General features: G+C 44.4%; 1 protein-coding gene across 2 annotated transcripts in view; it reads left to right on the forward strand.

Annotated features, from left to right (window-relative positions):
* The first annotated feature begins 9,413 nt into the window (after nt 1-9,413).
* The window catches only part of LOC119174080 (formylglycine-generating enzyme), a 184,317-nt gene continuing 174,592 nt past the window's right edge, over nt 9,414-19,138 (forward strand). The window contains exon 1 of one of the 2 annotated variants that reach the window (XM_037424873.2): nt 9,414-9,795. In XM_037424873.2, the coding sequence (XP_037280770.1) occupies nt 9,543-9,795 (253 nt within the window). In that variant the 5' untranslated portion in view covers nt 9,414-9,542. Of the gene's footprint in view, nt 9,796-9,857; nt 9,999-19,138 lie in introns of those variants that run through there. The other variant, XM_075896248.1, reaches the window with a different exon arrangement.

Raw genomic sequence — 19,138 nt, forward strand, 5'->3', positions numbered from 1 at the left:
CCCCTGAGCTTATCATACATCCTATGTGACATCAGTGCATAATCTATCGTCGACTGCAGCCTTCCTACCTCCCATGTCATTTGCCCTTCACACTTCTCGGTACTGTTGCAAATGATCAAATGAAGCCTTTCACACATATCCATGATCATTTTGCCTGTCGGGTCGGTATACCCATCTATATCTTCTATGTGGGCATTCACGTCTCCTAGTATAATTATCTCGCACTCTCTTCTTAACTCCTGAATGACCTTTGATATACACTCTAATATTGCCTGGTTTTCCTCTCTGGCCTTTGCTCCCGTCCACAAGTACACGATACCAAGGAGTGTCATTTGACCGGCCACTTTTCCTTCTAGCCATAAATGTTCCTTGCACTCCTGCTTGACCCTTTGCCAGTCTGTACTTTTATGAATGAATGCCCCAATACCACCCCCCTTTCTGCTGCCTTCTGTTCTGTTACAATATTCCCACGCGTAGTGAGGATTGTTCGGAGGTTGTTCCATGTCCCTGAGATGTGTTTCTACAAAACCGTATACCATCGGCCTCTCTTCCTTTAGCTGTTCTTCTATCTCTTCCCACTTCAGCCTGTTCCTACCACCCTGCATGTTAATATACCCTATGTCGGAATTGGCTCGGTTCTCGTGACTACGTCTATTTATGCCCCGGACTCTACCTATCTTAGATATTGGTGTCACTTTGGAATTGTATCTGTCCATACCACCTGTCGAAGAGTCTCCCTGGTCGTTTTCCTCGTTACTAGCTATCCTGCATCCCGAAGGGCTCGCTTGTCCCCCAAAAAAGCTACTGCGCGTCCTGCAAGTCGCCAACGCTCCTGATGACCTAGCCGCCCATCGAAGAGAATTCTGTCTCGTTGGAAACCACCCCACCTATGCACCTCTCTGTTTATTTCCACCACCTCGAAGCCTTTTTCTCGACTCATCCGCCATATCTCTTGGTTTGCGTTGACAACCGCTCTTTGCAGGTTGCTATCACGCACCGGTACTTCCGGTATCGTGCATATCACTACCTGTACCATAGGAGAAGTGGCGCGCATGTCATCGACGCCTTTCGCCAGTGTGGTTGCTAGTCCTGCTGTATCTTTATTTAAGACATCGTTTAAACCGCCTGAAATTATCACGAGGTTTCGTCTATCAGCTGTAGTTTTGAGTTTTGCGCTCGCTTGCCTCATGACTGCTTCAAGCTTGCGTCTTGGGAACGCCCCTACTGCAACCCTCTTGTCACCTTTTACCCTCTCTTTGATGGCTTCTGTGCATCGATTTAAATTCGAGTCCCCGGCGATTATCACATGCTGTGACTTTTCAGCTGGAGCGTCCTGCACCAGGGGGCTACTTGAACCTGTGACGCCGGCTGCTTTGTCCCCTCCCAGCCACACTACTACCTCGCTGAAGCTGGGCCTTGCGACAACTGAACCGGCTAAACCTGTTTTTCCCAAACTTGCATCGTTGATGGCGCCACCTGTACAGCTGTTATCAGCAGCACACGAGGCAGATACACGCACGCTACGCAACTGCGAGCTTATGGGCAAAGTGGCTGAACCCCACTCCACCCGGCCGTCCACCCAAAAATGTGAGCCATACGATCCCGGTGAAACTATCTCAATAAATAAAATAAGCTTGAATTCAGCGCTCCTTTCTCTATATGTTCTTACGCTGGTTTATTACAAACCACTGTTCTTTTTTTTCGTTATGAAAGTGTGTAAATGCCTTACCTGTTTTATATTGATTTGTTTGCCGATTTGTAAACTTATCAAATGTATATCCACCCTGCCGAAACCCTATGTTAGGGTTGCAGTATTCATAAATACAAAAATAAGCTCTTAGAACTGATCAAAGTAAATTACTTTTCAATTGACGTCGTTATATTTCTGGATATGAGCGATTGTTTATTCAGTGGAATATTGGTGGTAAATGCGTCACTTGGAAACAAGCCTGCTGCAGCATAAGTTGCCCTCCACTGTGTCGGAAATCGGAAAGGAACCATGTGCGATGCGCCCGTGAGTCAAACGCTCCAAAACTTGGAACAATCCCTTTTCGCAGTGCCCTTTGAATTTTTTGTGGGTGGACGAAACTAAACTATCAGCGCCCCGTGCTTCATGAGAACGACAGCGCAGAGCAAACGTAGCGTAAACAGCGTAACTATCTCCATAATAAATATAATAAATGCGAAGCATTTTCTAAACGACCTCCGGCGAGTTTCACCGCATCTATCTATCTATCTATCTATCTATCTATCTATCTATCTATCTATCTATCTATCTATCTATCTATCTATCTATCTATCTATCTATCTATCGAGCCGCCTACGACTTTTTGTACTCCTGCCCATTTGGATAGTGAGATTTATACCCAATTTGGTATGGAGTAACATGACTGTACGACGAGTATAGCTGACTAGTCGTAACATAAATCACTTAAAAAAACAGCGCCAATAACGAGGGACAAGAGAAAGAACGAGACAGACAGCGGCACTGACTTACAACAAGATTTATTTGCCAGAACCGCACAATATATACTTGGGCAGTATCTAACAAAAAAAGAGAAAAATACAAAACAAACAATACAGAATCCACCTAACAACCACGTAGTCATCTCCCCAACGGACCATGAACAACACGTGTGCTAACGTGCCGAAGGAAATCTATTTCTTTTAGTGATAGCGCAATCGAAGGCCTGCTGACACATGCACTGCCCAGCCTTTCTATTTCTGAAGCCTTATAAATTTCACGTATCATCTGGTCCCGATGACGCCTAATGACGGTACAAAGTTGAAAATCAGGGACACAACCGCAGTCTCGGCAATGAATACCGAGATGACCCGAAACTGTAGAGGAGACGTTGTGAGCGTGCTCTTTCAGTCGCTCATTTAAACACCTGCCTGTTTGGCCGATGTACCACTTGCCGCAGGACACTTGCTGCGGTTGTGTCCCTGATTTTCAACTTTGTACCGTCATTAGGCGTCATCGGGACCAGATGATACGTGAAATTTATGAGGCTTCAGAAATAGAAAGGCTGGGCAGTGCATGTGTCAGCAGGCCTTCGATTGCGCTATCACTAAAAGAAATATGTTTCCTTCGGCACGTTAGCACACGTGTTGTTCATGGTGCGTTGTGGATATGACTACGTGGTTGTTAGGTGGATTCTGTTTTGTTTGTTTTGTATTTTTCTCTTTTTTTTGTTAGATACGGCCCAAGTATATATTGTACGGTTCTGGCAAATAAATCTTGTTGTAAGTCAGTGCCGCTGTCTGTCTCCTTCTTTCTCTTGTCTCTCGTTATTGGCGCTGTTTTTTTTAAGTGAATCATGTCGTACCAACTCGCCCAAGCAACCACGTTAGTAACATAAAACCATGACATGTGTGTCAGCAATATCGAGATTTAAATGGCGTAGTCTTGCATAATCCTGTGGTTGTTTCGTTCACATGACATGTCGCAAAACAGGTATGGTATGGCATGACTGCATGGCGAACATAAAATACAGGCCCTCACGTGGAAATTTATTTATTTATTTATTTTAAATCATGACATGCGTGTCATGTAAGAACATCACTACATGCCACGTTCATGATACACTCGCGGTCGCTTGGCTAGCTTCATATACACCAAATTTGCTATTACGTACGTGACGTGAATGGATGATGAAGGTACATATATATATATATATATATATATATATATATATATATATATATATATATATATATATATATATATATATATATATATATATATATATATATATATATATAAAAATAAGGGAAAGAAGTGTATACCTAAGGGCTCGTTTTTCCGTGTTTTTAACACAATAATAATGAGATATAACAGACAGTAATGCCAAGGAATGTACAGGGGAAGTTATTAACATTAATGGAATGTAAATAAGAAGAAAGAAAAGTGGATGAAAAAATTACCAACTGTAAGCATATATATATATATATATATATATATATATATATATATATATATATATATATATATATATATATATATATATATATATATATATATATATATATATGACCGGTGCAAACATAACAATCATGACATACGTGTCTTGTAAAACATCAATCATTATGTATACATGCCACGCTCATGATGCGCTCACGGGCGTTTCGCTAGCTTCACATACGCCAAACTTTGTATTACATATGACGTGAATGGGTGATGAAGGTATATGACTGGTGCAAATATGATATACATGAGATCTGTGTCATGTGAACATGACTACATGCCAAACTCATTATGCGCTCGCGGTCGTTTCGCTAGCTTCACATACTCCACATTTGGTATTACGTGATGCGAATGGATGATGAAGGTATATGACTGGTGCAAACATAATAACCATGACATGCATGTCTTGTAAAAACATGGCTACATATGCCACAGTCATGATGCGCTCGTGGTCGTTTCACTGCCTTCACATCCACCAATTTTGGTATAACGTGAAATGAGTGGATATCGAAGGCATAAGACTGGTTCAAACATGATAATCATCACATTCGTGGCATGAAATAGCATGACTACATACCACGCTCATGATGCGCTCGCGGATGTTGATAGCAAGCGCATCACATGTACTAAATCTGATGTAAGTGACCTGAGTGGATGACGAAGGTACTTGACGGGTGCAAACATGATAACCATGACATGCGTGTCACGTAAGAACATCACTACATATACCAGGCTCATGATGCGCTCCCGGCCGTTTCGCTAGCTTCACATATACCGAATTCGGTATTAAGTGACGTGAATGGACGACGAAGGTAAAGGCACGCCCAAACATGATAATCATGACATGCCTGTCATGTAAAACACGACTACATATGCTGCACTCGTAGCGCGCTCGCTGCCGTTTCGCTAGCACATGTACCGGATTTGGTGTTACGTGGCGTGAATGGACAACGAACCAAAATGCCAGGCGCAAACGTCATAATCACGGCATGTAAGTCATGTACGGCATAATTTACGTCCGCCTCGTAACGTTCCGCTTATTTTAAAGTGACATATATACCTTCCTCATTTGTGCTTCACATATCACCGAATTAAGAACGGTGAAAGCACATTAAGAACGAATACACAGAGAATGCCCACAAACACACACACATAGCGCTGCATTAGTGTGTGCGCCTTGTGTCTTCCTTTTCATTGTTCTTTAAGCGCCCAGATGTCCACCTTGGTGATATATTTCAGGCTTTACTGCTACAGTCCACGCGTAAGAAACGTACGTAAGTGATTCACTGACTAGAGTCGTAGCGAGAAATTGTCTTGTCTTGTCGCCTAGAAGATCTTGGCTCATACCCACAAGGGGGATTGGCCACATTGTACCTTATAATAGATATTTTTTGTACAACGCTTGCTAAAAAAGAGAAAAATTAGATAAGAACAATTATAATGTTCCTTCGAAAAAACGTGAAAAAGTGCAGGAGAATTCGATAAACCAGAATATATAAAACAAATTAACAAGAATGAGGAAGGGGGAGAAAGAATTTGATATATCTGGCAGTACCACTAGCAGCGTATCCTTCCGGTTGCCTGAATGAATTTATGTAGCGCTGACAGAATAGCACTGCCGCCCACACCCAACTGACTGGCTCCAAACGATAATAGGGTGGATGTATTGACTGGCAATCCGAGCATACCAATCGGTCTTTCAAGAATTATTCGGCGCAGTGAGGCGAAGCGGTGGCATGTGAGAAGAAAGTGATCTATTGTTTCCGGTTCATTGCAAACTACACATAGGTTAGTTAATGAAAATCCGGAATTGTTGAGATAAAAATTTAACAGAGGAACTCTACAGCGAAAGCTTGTGAGGGTCACCTCACATTGACGGGAAAGGCATTTTGCGGTGTTCCATGTGAATTGCAAGTGCCGAAATTCTTCAGATTGTAGAAGCGACGTTTCGTTGATTTTTAAGATTAACAGGCATTTGAATCGTTCGGCAGTAATAAAAGGAAACTGTGGAGCTACTAGCACCACCGAGAAATTTAAAGATGCCGAAGCGAGCGAATCAGCCATTTCATTTAGTACAATTCCAGCATGCCCGGGGACCCAAATAAACCGAACTTCTGATAGGCTATGCGGTACTAGAGACCAAATTATCCTGAGAAGAGGAGACTTCTTTGCGGACGTTACATGTGTACATACAGACAAAGCATCCGAAATAATAATAGCTTTTGATTGCTGAGAATTTAGTTTTCGAAGAGCCAATGTAACAGCTATAGGTATTCTGCGAGATAAATTGGTGTGAAGTCAGGCAGTCGGAGCGCAAAAGACCAATTAAGCTTATGAGAAAAATTACCTACCCCAGCCTTCTGAAGATTTTGCGTTGCATCCGTCGAAATTACTACCTAATTGGGAAAATGATTGAGATGGTCTTGAAGGAGGCCCTCCAGAACATGCTTTGGAAGTAACTTGGCGTTTTTCGGAAAAATGTCATCGAAAGTTAAGCAAACTGGCACAGAGCATAGCGTATGGGGAGGTAAATCTTGGAGGGAAACGTGAAGATTTGATAACAAAGACTCGACGAAAATGACTTGGGCTCTTTGATAACGACACCACAGGTGCTTAAAGAAAAAAACTGGGTATTTGATGAAAACTGTCTGTGAACAGAAGAGGGGCGCATCGTAGAGTTTTAAAAAACGTTTGCACAGTAAGCTATCGAAATCTATCATCAAGTGGAATGATTCGAGCATGCTATTCGCGACACACCTAGGTAGCCCGGGACACAGCCGCAGAGCTTGCCTTTCTAGCAATATAAAAGGTCTTAATTTGTACTCGGCACTTCCGGAAAACAGAACGCAACCAAACTCCAGAATTGGGCGTATGTAAAGTTTGTATATCTTAAGTTACGTAGCCCTGCGCATCCCTGAATTCTTATTGCAAAACCGGCGTAGCAGTCCTAGGGCGCTTTCTGCTTTACGGGTGTTTGATTCTATTTGTTGCTGCTAGTTTAAATTGTCCACGTAAACAATGCCAAGATATTGTAGTGCTGTTACTTATGGAATCAGATTATTTCGATAATGCAGTGAAAGAAATACGGGGACGGATAGAGAGAATACAAGCAGAGCACATTTGCTAACATTAAGTGAAAAAGACAGCCCGCCAAGCCATACCTCAAGCTCACTCAAATATGACTGCAACGTTTGATATAAACTATCGATATCTCGGGACGACTAGGTAAAAAAAAACAATATCATCGGCGTATAGACGTAAAAAGGAACATTTTTTAGAACGAGCATGGATGATAATAAGATAATAAATAAAAGAGGTGACAGGACTGATCCTTGCGGCACACCTCTTGTTTGCTTATATGAGGCAGAAGTAATTCCCTCGTGGCAACAAAAGAATTGTCTCTCATGGAGAAACTCCTGAACCCAAGATATAATTCACTTGGGCAACTCACAATCCACTAATCTTGAAATTAATGTGCAGTGTTCCACACTATCGTAGATTCATGCAATATCTAACGTGACTAATGCAGAAAGCTCACCAGATACTTTTGCAAGGCGAATTCGGCTTTCCAAATCAACATGAGCCGACCATATAGAGCCCCCCTGTCTAAATCCTACCTGCCTTGGTGAAAGGATGTCCTGACGAGCGATTAATTCACTGAGCCTTCTATGAAGAATTTTTTTTAATTATTTTAACGAAGTTTTAAGTAAGCGACATTGGCTGAATGTTATCCAGGACATATCCGAGGCTTTAATTTTTTCGCAGCAACACAACTTTAGCAATTTTCCATGCGCTTGGAATCCATGTGTGTTGTAAGGAGCAGTTAACAATATTCAAAAGCTCATCGGGATGGGAATTACATATCAATTTAATCATAGAGTTTGTAATCTGATCTGGACTGGGAGCCGCTTGATTTACAGTTAGTATGACATCTTACAGTTCCGCCATAGTGACTTCCCGAAAGTCCGAGGTTGAGCTTTTGAATGTCATAGGTCTCAAGCATGACGAAGCGAAACGCACTTCAAGTCCTTTCGCAATGCCCTCTAACAATAAATCGGTTGTCTCTTTAGGAGACAGCACTACTGAATGCGAATATGCTGGTACCTGCGTCGTTTTTTTTTTTTGTTCCGTAGAAACCTGTACAGGGCAGATCTTTTATCAGGTTTTGATAAACGCGAATGTAAGTCAGATTTGTGTTTATCTTTAGCTATAGCAACTGTACGCTTAAACAGTGCTGCGTGGAATTTATAGTCAACCCAATTTTTCGGTGTATGGTTGTGGCGTAAACGCTTCCAAGCAGCTTTACGTCGCCTGTTCTTTTCGATGAGGTACACTCATCTTTTACATACATTCGCGCAAGAGCACGCGTATGTATATACACATGCGAAATAACAAAAATTTCGGTGAGAAGGTTTGCAGCAGCTTAATTCTTTGAGAATGTGTAGCACTACAACTTGCGCTGAAAACAGTTGTACGTGAAAAATACACTCACACACCTTCATGATAAATCAACAAATTTCCTAATTTTCACATGACGGGAAGAAAACGCCACCATGTTGGTCTGCGCGCGGAAGTACAGAGGCTGCCGTCATTGCTTCGGCAGTGCATTTTGGGGGGATCGCGTCAATTCGCGCAGCCCAAAAAGCGCTATGGCGGCGCCCAGGGAGCCGTTTTTGAGAAGGTTATAGATGCCTGTTGACAAGAATGCATTTACCCGCTAAATATTGGTGCACTCACCGGGAAAAATATGTAGTCGTGGCGAGCAAATTGATTAGAACAAACCACTATTGTGTCGGTCTTCTGTGTTCAATGTTTCAGATCAACTCCATTATCTATCGCGCGCCTTATGCATCCTCTGGGAAGTGATAGCCATCTTTCAACCGCTTTGCCACGCAATGCTGCACACAGCAGTTGTTTGGACGTAGATTCTTTTCTTTTTTGGGCTCGCGTGTGAGCGGCTGCTTTTCAACGCGCGCAACGCGATGCGTGATAACATAAATATCTTCAAGAATCATGCTCCACAGAACACCTATATATGGTTTGCCCTGTTTGCGCCGTTTTCTGACGTGGCCGTTTGGTAGCGAGCGCTCAGTTGGAAGAAAAACAAGGAAGTTTTCTTTTTGTTTTTTTTTTATGTCGAGCTTGGCGGCGCATACGTCACCACCAAATTATAAAGGTGACGCTCAAGCATTTATCTATCCATCCATTGCGACTTCTCGCCCATTTGAAAGCGCCTAATTCAAAATGGGCGTGATCAAAAGTCGCCACATTCCGTGTTCAGTTCCCCCGCGACTTTGCGGGCGTTGTGAAGTGGCACCAACAGCAGTAATCATGCATAGACTACCACTCTAACAAAGAGAAATAAACGAGTACAAACTCGTGAAAATGAGAATGAAAAAGAAACCGAAACCGTTTCAGTTGGCAGTAAAGCCAATCCGATTCCAGCATTGGCCAGTAATGTCGTAAGCATGATGGGTGATTGCACCGGCCACCTGCGGGAAAGCGGACGACAAATCGCTCATTTATTTGGAGTCTCGCATGTCACAACACCTGTGTCGCAGGACGGTGTCGTGGGATGGCGATTCAGCAGGTTGTACTAATCGTGTTCGTGGCCGTTGTGGTGTTCGGCGATAACCAGTGCTCAGATCAATCGGAGTCGAAGGTGGTGGACGTAGAAAACGACGATGGCCAGAGCGCGGGCGACTCGTCGTCTTGCGGTTGCAATCAGCTGAAGAGATCGACCAACTCCGGCGGTGAAAACCACGACGAAAAGGCGAGGCTGGATTCTGAAAATGCGGCGTTGAATCCCACGAGATCTAAGAACGATGGTGGGTGCCGATGCCGACTGGTACATGTTCTGTTAGCTCTCTCTACAAGGGGAAATACGCCGCAGTAATCAGGCCACTAAAACGCTTTTTCGTACAAGCCTGCTTTTTCGTACAAGCCTGCGCTGCGACTTAACGAACTCTGAAATACTGCTACGTCCATGAGTGCATTTTATAACGCACAGAAATATGACTATAAAAAGCAGGTGAGCCTTTGCTTGAGGGGAAAGTATGTAGCTCCCGGTGGTAGCGTTGAACATAACTTATGCGATGTGGTTAAACGAGCTCGTCTTAACAACATCATTTCCTCGAGGAAACGAGCTCGTATTTCAATGATGCCTCTGTGTCGAGGTCGTATTTAAATTGTTTTCCCTCGAGAAATCATTCAAACGAGGAAAACCACCATCTGTGGTGCCCTCGTTTTGCGTTCTGCTGTCTGACTGCGAGGGGCGGGTAAACATCCGCGGCAGTGGCGGAAAGTATATTTTTTTCTTGTTTGTTGCGCACAGCAGTGAGTCGCTTTAATCTCTGGTTGCGCCATCTCATGCTCGCAATTTAAGGCACTTTTCCTCGTCATGTACCTCACATCTTGACTTTAAGAGGGTTGTAGTATTGACCTGATTCTACTCTATTTTCTTTATTTCATTTATGCTAGATTTCTCTTTGATAAATTTTACCGTATTATCAGATTAGAAACGCAGAACAAGTTTGTCAATGAACAGCACTGTTCCTGAACAAAAACGCTCTGCTTTGGTTCATGCAGAGGCAGCCAAAGTCACGCCTGCAATGAGATTCTCAAGGTCATTTAGCAGAATAAATATTTGGACATCACTACAAGATTATTTGCTAAGGATTATGCTGTTTACAAGAGTGGAAGCTCGGGCTAGTTGGTATGTTATCACACCGGCAAGTTTTTCTAGCACGCTAACATATGATAAAAGGGCCGAGTAGACAGAAAGAGTAGCGACTTGCAACTAACTTCTTCATTTCCCAGAGTGCCAAAATATATGTGTAGAAAAGGATGATAAACAATGGGAAGATGAAAGACCAGCCCAATCAATGCACGTTTGACGGGTCCTCGATGGCCCTTAAGCTCAGCCAGGTGATCACGTTCTTACTGTGATAATGCGACTGATAAGAGCTTAGGCAGTTTTTATCTAGTAAGTGAATTTTTTCTGCTTCAAGAACCTAATGATAATGGCAAGCTGAGCCTTGCCATTATCACGCACCGACTGAGGAGAAGGTCCCAACCATTGCCAAGACTGAGCGTGTCCCCCTCAGAAAAAGAAAATCATTTCAGGCGTAAGTAGCCAAAACCACCTTGAGAGCAGCTACCAATAAGGCAAGAGGGGTGACAAACAATAGTCCTCGCCGGGTGCTAATAGGGGTATTACGTGTCCTGCAAAAGTTCTCAGATGCCAACAATACTTGCTTGACCTCTGCAACATCACGAGGGGACCCCCTGGCTACATCAAAACACAGAAAACATCGATTAGACCTGAATACTCTTACGACCACGTACCCTTACTTTAAAAATATTTTATAGGCAATGCTCGTCACTTTCTAGTTTACTTTGAGCTTTTCAAATATTTTTAAAAATAACAAGCTGTTATAATGAAATGATGTGGCATTATACACCTTCTCTGTGTTTGTACGACATTCTGTGCGCCTGCTCCCAAGTTTGCCTGTGTCCTAAGTGGCTTGTCCCAGTGTCATTGCTTTCTTGATACCTAAGCCAAGTCATCAAAAGGATCACTATGCATATGCACGGCCGCTACGAGTAGCAGTGCGCATCATTTCTGAGATGAAGTGCAGGTAGCAAAACTATGTTGCTCCAAAATCTTAGTGACCTGAAAACTGCATGCACAATTGCATGAGCACCCTGAAAAGTTGCTTAAGACAGGCTGGCGAGCATAAGATCAGTACTTCATGCGAAGGCAGCACCATAGAGTTTCCCAAAATTTACTAGAGAGGGCTCTGGTGCTGCGATCATTCAGCAACCATGGGAAGGGTGGGTAGTACAAGGATTCACCTAGTCTTTGTACTTGTGGGCGGCAAATCACACTTGTGGCTTTGTTTATTGGTGCGTTTCAGTTTTGTTTTGAAGGAAAAGATGAACCTTTTCTAACTTTGTGACCTGATTTGAACTGGTAAGCCTAAAAGAATAAGGTGGTGAAGTGCAACCACTGAACAGTTGCTGATTTTTGTTTCGTGACGTAATAGCTTCAAGCCACACGAACACACACAGAGCCAGAAATACGATTATTCCCATGCTTGCTGAAGCGCGGTGTGTTGCAGCTCCCATAGACACTAGCACCAGAGTTCCCTCTAGTGTATACTTGGGAAACTCTCTGGGCAGCACCACTTTAATGCATACTACTAACGTAGGCCTCTAATAAAAGTTTTATGAAGTATTATTAATACGAACTGTCATTACCAAGAAAAACAAGGGAAGCGCGGGTAGAGAAGGAAGACGACATTGCTTCTACTATGATCGCGGACTCAGTGCCTATTAAAAAACTCTCTTAAGTTACCTTACCTTACGTAACAATTTGGTGGAAGGTGCTGGGTAGGATGAACCCAAAGACGGGAGCCTCACTACCAGGACTTCGTCGCAGCCGCCGCCTCTCTGGACTCCCACCTTCGCCGATCGTAATGGCACAAGAGCAGCCATCCAACGCTTTGAGGCCAACTTCGATGGGTTCCGTGCTGTACTACAGAGTGCCACCAAACTTCTGTGGGACCTCAGGAAAAGACGTCGACTTGTGGCTCAAGAACTACAAGCAAGTGAGCAGAAGCAATGGCTAGGACTTGAATGAACAGCTCAATCATATTGTATTCTCGTTAACTGACACCGCCCTCATGTGGTACGAGAACCACGAGGACATGTTCACGACTTGGGAACGTTTTGTTGAAGAAGTGCAGAAGTGCTTCGGTGATTCTGACGCAAAGAAAAAACGCGCGGAGCAGACATTGTCTCAGAGGGCACAGCTTCCAGGAGAAACATGTACGAACTACATCGAAGAAATCTTGAAGCTGTTTAATATCGTGAATGTAAGGATGTCTGAAGAAGACAAGATTGGACACGTTCTCAAGGGTATAGCCGAAGACGTGTACAATTTTTTAATTGGGAAAGACTGCTTAAACTTTGTGTCTGACGTGATGAAGCACTGTCGTACCTTTGAATCTGTCAAGATGCCACGAATTTCTCTAAAATTCGGTCGCCTGTCCAACACTGTAGCTAGTGTTGAAACAGTGCCGCCTGATGACCTTTCTTTGACCATAAGGCAGATCGTCAGAGAAGAGCTGCTTCGATGTCAGCAGACCTATCAACGCCCCAGCAATTTTCAGGATGCATACGTAAGTGAACCAGAATGTGAGCGGACTCCTGTTTCTCTTCCGCCATGGCAACCATCGATCAACGCAGCAGACACTAATGAATATTAAGGCACACGGCAGTCTGGATTCTCACGTCAAACACCGCACGTTAAAGAACCCCAGGTGGTCAAAATTTCCGGAGCCCTTCACTACGGCGTCTCTCATAATCATTTGGTGATTTTGGGACGTTACACCCCACAAATCAATCAATCAAATCTCATGTCAAACACCTCCAAACTACGAACGAAGTTTTCGCCCGCCTGTTTACCCAACATCGTCTGCCTACAGTGCCCCTGAAGGGCGGCACCACTATCCCATGCCTTCCGAGAGGAGTCGTTACTCTGAGCAGCCACGTGCCCCTCGACCAATTCCTCTGTGCTACAACTGTGGCGTCCCGGGTCACATCACACGTTTTTGGGACCACCGCCCATATCAGCGACAGTCTTGGTACATGTCTCGGCAATCTTTCGACCATCCGCTCTCCACGTCATGGAAACCACGCGCACCTACCGGGTCACGCTACCCCTCGCCGGCTTCTGATCAAAGTTTGACGCCACTACCAGCTTTACGTGCTCCAAGATCACCGTTGCCACTGCAACGCGCACGGACACCACCGCCGGAAAACTAGTTGGTGCGGCTGAGGCCGCGAGATCACAGGCGCTATCTACAGATATACCCCGGTCAGCGTTTATATTGAAGAACAAAGTTCATGTAGTTGTCGATGGAGTGGCTACTATGGCACTTGTGGATACAGGCGCGAGAGTTTCAGTGCTGAGTGTAAAATTCAAGAACCTGCTAGGACCTAAAGTGATGTTTTGCCTGAACCGTGGGGTGACACTTCGTGGTGTAAGTGGTGACGTGTTGTGTCCGGTGGGATATTGCACTGCAGAAGTCTCGCTGTGTGGCAAGGTGTTTTGCACAGAGTTTCCGGTTATTCGGCGGTCTACACATGACGTTATCTTGGGTATCAACTTTTTGTGTGAGTGCGTGGCAACTGTAGACTGCAGAAATGGGCACCTTTCCATACACTGTACTTTCCCAATGGCGCACTTGGAAAATTCCTGTCTGGATGAGTGCATCTTTTTCGTCTCCGTGGACACAGTCGTTCCTGCATTTTCTGCTGTGTGTGTTTCCGTGACATGTTCCAGTAACAACTGTGGCACGTTTGATGCCACGTTCGAACCAATTCCCTTGGCATGCTTGAAAAAGAACATCCTCATTCTCCATTGCATAGTGTCAGTCGTTGATGGACGGGCAGGTGTGGACAATGAACAGTTCCATGGAGCCTGCAGTTTTGCCAGGCGGCATGAAACTTGCAGTATTTAGACCCAAATCATCTATGACGCTGGTTGCGCTTGTTGATGCTAGAAGCCAAAATGAACGTCTAGACTGAGGGTGCCCAATTGCTACAAATGGTCAGCAAGTCACTTGACCAAAGCGAACGTCATACACTGCTTGACATTCTATCTAAGCACTCGAAGGTGTTAAATTTTTCTAAAAACAGTGAAAGGCCCTTAATTCCAGCGTCCCGTATTCGCCATCAGATCCACACCGAGTCGGCGCAACCCATTAGGCAGAAACCTAACAGAGTGGCACCATCGGAGCGCAAGATCATCGATGAGCAAGTCTAAGAAATGCTGGAAAAGGGAATAATACAGAAATTGGCAAGTCCGTGGGCTGCTCTTATCATTCTAGTGAGGAAGAAGGATGGTACGTGGAGATTTTGCGTTGACTACTGCCGACTGAACTCTGTTACCAAGAAAGACGTCTATCCACTGCCGCGCATAGATGACGCATAGATGACTGGCTGCATTCTGCGTCTTACTTTTCATCTGTTGACATGAGGTTAGGTTACTAGCAAATTCTGATGCACGCAGCTGACAAAAAAAAAGACGGCATTCGTTACGACCGACGGAGTTTACGAGCTCAACGTTATGCCATTCGGATTATGTAATGCTCCTGCGACATTCGAAAGATTTATGGACTCTATATTGCGTGGTTTAAAATGGCATATATGCATGTGTTACTTTGACGATGTCGTAATTTTTGGACGTACGTTTGAGGGGCACAACACTCGCCTGGACCTCGTGCTCAACTGCATTGAAAAAGCCGGCCTTGTATTGAATTCCAAAAAGTCCCACTTTGGCAAGCGACAGACATTGGTATTGGGATATCTCGTCGACAAAGATGGCATTAGACCTGACCCACAAAAGACAGCAGCCGTTGAATTGTTCGAGCGTCCTATATCTGTCAAACAACTGCGAAGCTTCATCAGGCTCTGCTCGTATTTCAATTGGTTCGTACCCAAGTTTGTGGATGTCGTTCACCTCCTAACGAGCCTTCTATGCAAACCCAGCCTATTTCAGTGGACCTCCGAGTGTGATTCCGCTTTTCACCAGCTGAAGTGTTTAACTTCGCAGCCAATACTTCGGCACTTCGATCCTTCGTCGCCTACGGAAATACACACAGACGTAAGTGGCATCGGTATCGGCACCGTTCTCGTTCAGCGTTCTGGTAAAAAGGAACACGTTGTGGCATACGCAAGTCGTTCTTTAAGCAAGCCTGCACGCAAGTACACAGTGACCGAACAGGATTGTCTAGCGGTAGTCTTTGCCGTGCAACGGTTTCGCTCATACGTCTATGGTCGCCCAACACAGGGAATGGTGATCTGTGACGATAGTCACAGATCACCATTCCCTGTGTTGGCTGGTCAACCTTTGTGACCCATCCAGCCGCCTTGCACGATAGGCCATTCGTTTACAAGAATATGTCTTCATCATTTCATACAAGAATGGCCGTTTACATGCTGATGCAGATTGCCTCTCCAGGATGCTGCTACCGACGACAGATTGTGAAGCCGATAACTTTGACCACCTTATCACTTCTTTGTCGTCTGGCTTTTCTGATGCCGTGAATTTCGTCGCTGAGCAGCTTAATGACCCAAGCTTGAAAGTTCTATTTCCTGGATCAAGAAAGTCAATAAGCGAAGGCCGATTCTGCGTTCAAAATGGTCTTCTTTACCAGAGAAACTTGTCCTTGACGGGCGCCCGCTTTCTGCTGGTTGTTCCTGCGTCCCTCCAAACGTCTGTTCTGCATCTCACGCATGACGACCCCACCTCTGGCCATCTAGGAACCGCACGAACACTTAGTCGCACAAAAGAGCGGTTCTATTGGCCGAAAATGAGCAAGACAATTCAAAGCTACGTGGCCAGCTGTACGCAGTCTCAAAGCCACAAGCGGCCCACCTCAGGTGCAGTCGGTTTCCAGCAACCCGTAAAGCCTCCCAGATCCCCTTTTGAAAAGGTCGGCATTGATCTGATGGGACCATTTTCATGCTCCTGAAAAGGTAATCGGTGGATAATTGTATGCGCAGACTACCTGACGCGATACTGCGAGACGGATGCCTTATCCTCCGCCACGGCAGTCCAGATTTCGGAGTTCCTGTTGCATTCAGTCATCTTCCGGCACGGGCCACCTCGCGTGATAATAAGTGACCGTGGACGACAATTTATCACTGATATTGTGGAATCATTACTTCGTTTGAGTGCCTCCAAGTTCCAACACTCAACTGCTTATCATCCACAAACTAATGACCTAACCGAGCGCACAAACCGAACGTTCATCAACATGTTGTCAATGTACGTCGCCTCCGACCACAAAAACTGGGATGAAGTGTTACCATTCGTCACGTACGCCTTCAACATGGTGAAACATGAAACGACAGGCTACAGCCCTTTCTATTTGCTCTACGCTCACTCACCTCGACATACGCTGGACACTATCTTTCTTTTTGTCGTCCCTGATGATTTAACAATTGCGGAAACTTTGTGTCGTGCGGAAGAGACACGTGGACTTGCCTGCTTAGGAACACTGGCAGCGCAAGAGTCCAAAACTCGCTACGACAGTCAACACCGGCATGTAACCTATGCCCCTGGTGGTCTAGTGTGGGTGTGGACCCTAATACGCCGACATGGCTTGAGCCAAAATCTACTGGCACACTACGCGGGCTCATTCATGATACTCCATCGTCTTAACGAGGTCAACTATGAAATAGCATGTGTCACCACTAGTGGCTGACGTTCATGCAAGACAGAGGTGACGCATGTTGCCCGCCTGAAGCCATTTACACGAAGGATACAAGAATGACTCGCCCAGAGGGCTTCGTCTGAGACAGGAGGAATGATACGAAGTGTCATTACCAGGAAAATTAAGGGAAGCAGGGTAGAGAAGGAAGACGACGTTGCTTCTACTGTGATCGCAGACTCAGTGCCCATTAAAAACGCCCCTGAAGTTACCTTACCTTACGTAACAATATCTTTTAGGTTAAAGAAAGGAACACTATATTTCAATACTAACAAAAAATTGTCTACAGTATACAGCCGTTAACAGTTACGGGACTAGATATATCGTATCATTCAGTTTTTTACCACCGGAATCACCACAGGCTATTTTACCCAACTTTCAATAACGAAATATAAATGCAAATACACCCCTCACAAAATAAACGAGGTTGGTTTAAGTTCATGCAACGAACAACCTTTCCATCAGTGGAGTCATCTCATTTCATGTTTTGGCCGATTTTCGGTCCCTTTAACAGTTCATTATGATCACAGATTCCATATATTGTAATTATTGTTTATTCCAATAGTTGTTGTCATTACCTACGTATACTAATTCACACGATTTCGTTGACGTGAATAAACTGAATCTTCAAGTGCAGTAGCCACTTATGTAGGTGCATAAAGAAAAGTCTTGGACAGTCTGGTCGATTCATTAGGCAAGTGTGCTGCAAAGTGTATTTGCTTGCCGTCTTCTGTCAAGGTGGAATGGATAAAATGGCCTGAGCAATTTAGGAACCCATGGTTGCTGTTTGTGAGTCAAATAGAAAGCTTAAGTTCGATCGTTCTCTTTTCGTAACTCACTTTCTGTGAGTTTTGCTGTTGATGATAGTCGATGAAAGGTGTAAATTTTCACTTCCTAATCAAATAAAACCTACAGGACAGTTCCTGCTTCACTTGCTGGATGTTTTTTTAATTTTTTCTGTTGGTCTTTTCTTAATACAGTACCTGCCCACAGCTCAGTATAAAATGATACTCTGAGAGGAGAGTATTTATTAGTATAACTTAGTAATGTACAACAATTTCGAAAGAGAGCAGCGCTGCGAGATAGGTAATAGTGCACTTAAGTTGTAAAACACTATGTCTACTTAGGGCAAGTAATAACCGCAGAGCTGAACCATGAGATTGGAGTAACTAAAAGAATAAGAATGGGGTGGAGCACATTTGGCAAGGACTCTCAAATGATGACAGGTAGATTGCCACTATCCATCAAGAAGAAGGTATATAACAGCTGCATCTTGCCGGTTCTTGGCTATGGAGCAGAAACCTGGAGACTTGCTAAGAGAGTTCAGCTTAAATTGAGGACGACACAGCGAGCAATGGAAAGAACAATGGTTGGTGTAACCTTGATTGATTTGATTTATATGTGGTGTTTAACGTCCCAAAACCACCATATGATTATGTGAGACGCCGTAGTGGAGGGCTCCGAAAATTTGGACCACCTGGGGTTCTTTAACGTGCACCCAAATCTGAGCACACAGGCCTACAACATTTCTGCCTCCATCGAAAATGCAGCCACCGCAGCCGGGATTCGATCCCGCGACCTGCGGGTCAGCAGCCGAGTACCTTAGCCACTGGACCACCGTGGCGGGACAGTTGGTGTAACCTTAAGAGACAAGAAGAGAGCTGAGTGGATTAGGGAACCAACAGAGATTAAGGATATTATAGTTGAAATCAAGAAGAGGAAATGGACATGGGCCGGGCATGTAGCACGTAGACAGGATAACCGCTGGTTATTAAGGGTAACAAACTGGATTCCCAGAGAAGGCAAGCGGGTTAGGGGAAGACAGAAGGTTAGGTGGGCAGACGAGGTTAAGGAGTTTGTGGGTATAAATTGGCGGCAGCAAGCA

This window comes from Rhipicephalus microplus, chromosome 5 (assembly GCF_043290135.1).
Source record: "Rhipicephalus microplus isolate Deutch F79 chromosome 5, USDA_Rmic, whole genome shotgun sequence".
Taxonomy (NCBI): Eukaryota; Metazoa; Arthropoda; class Arachnida; order Ixodida; family Ixodidae; genus Rhipicephalus; species Rhipicephalus microplus.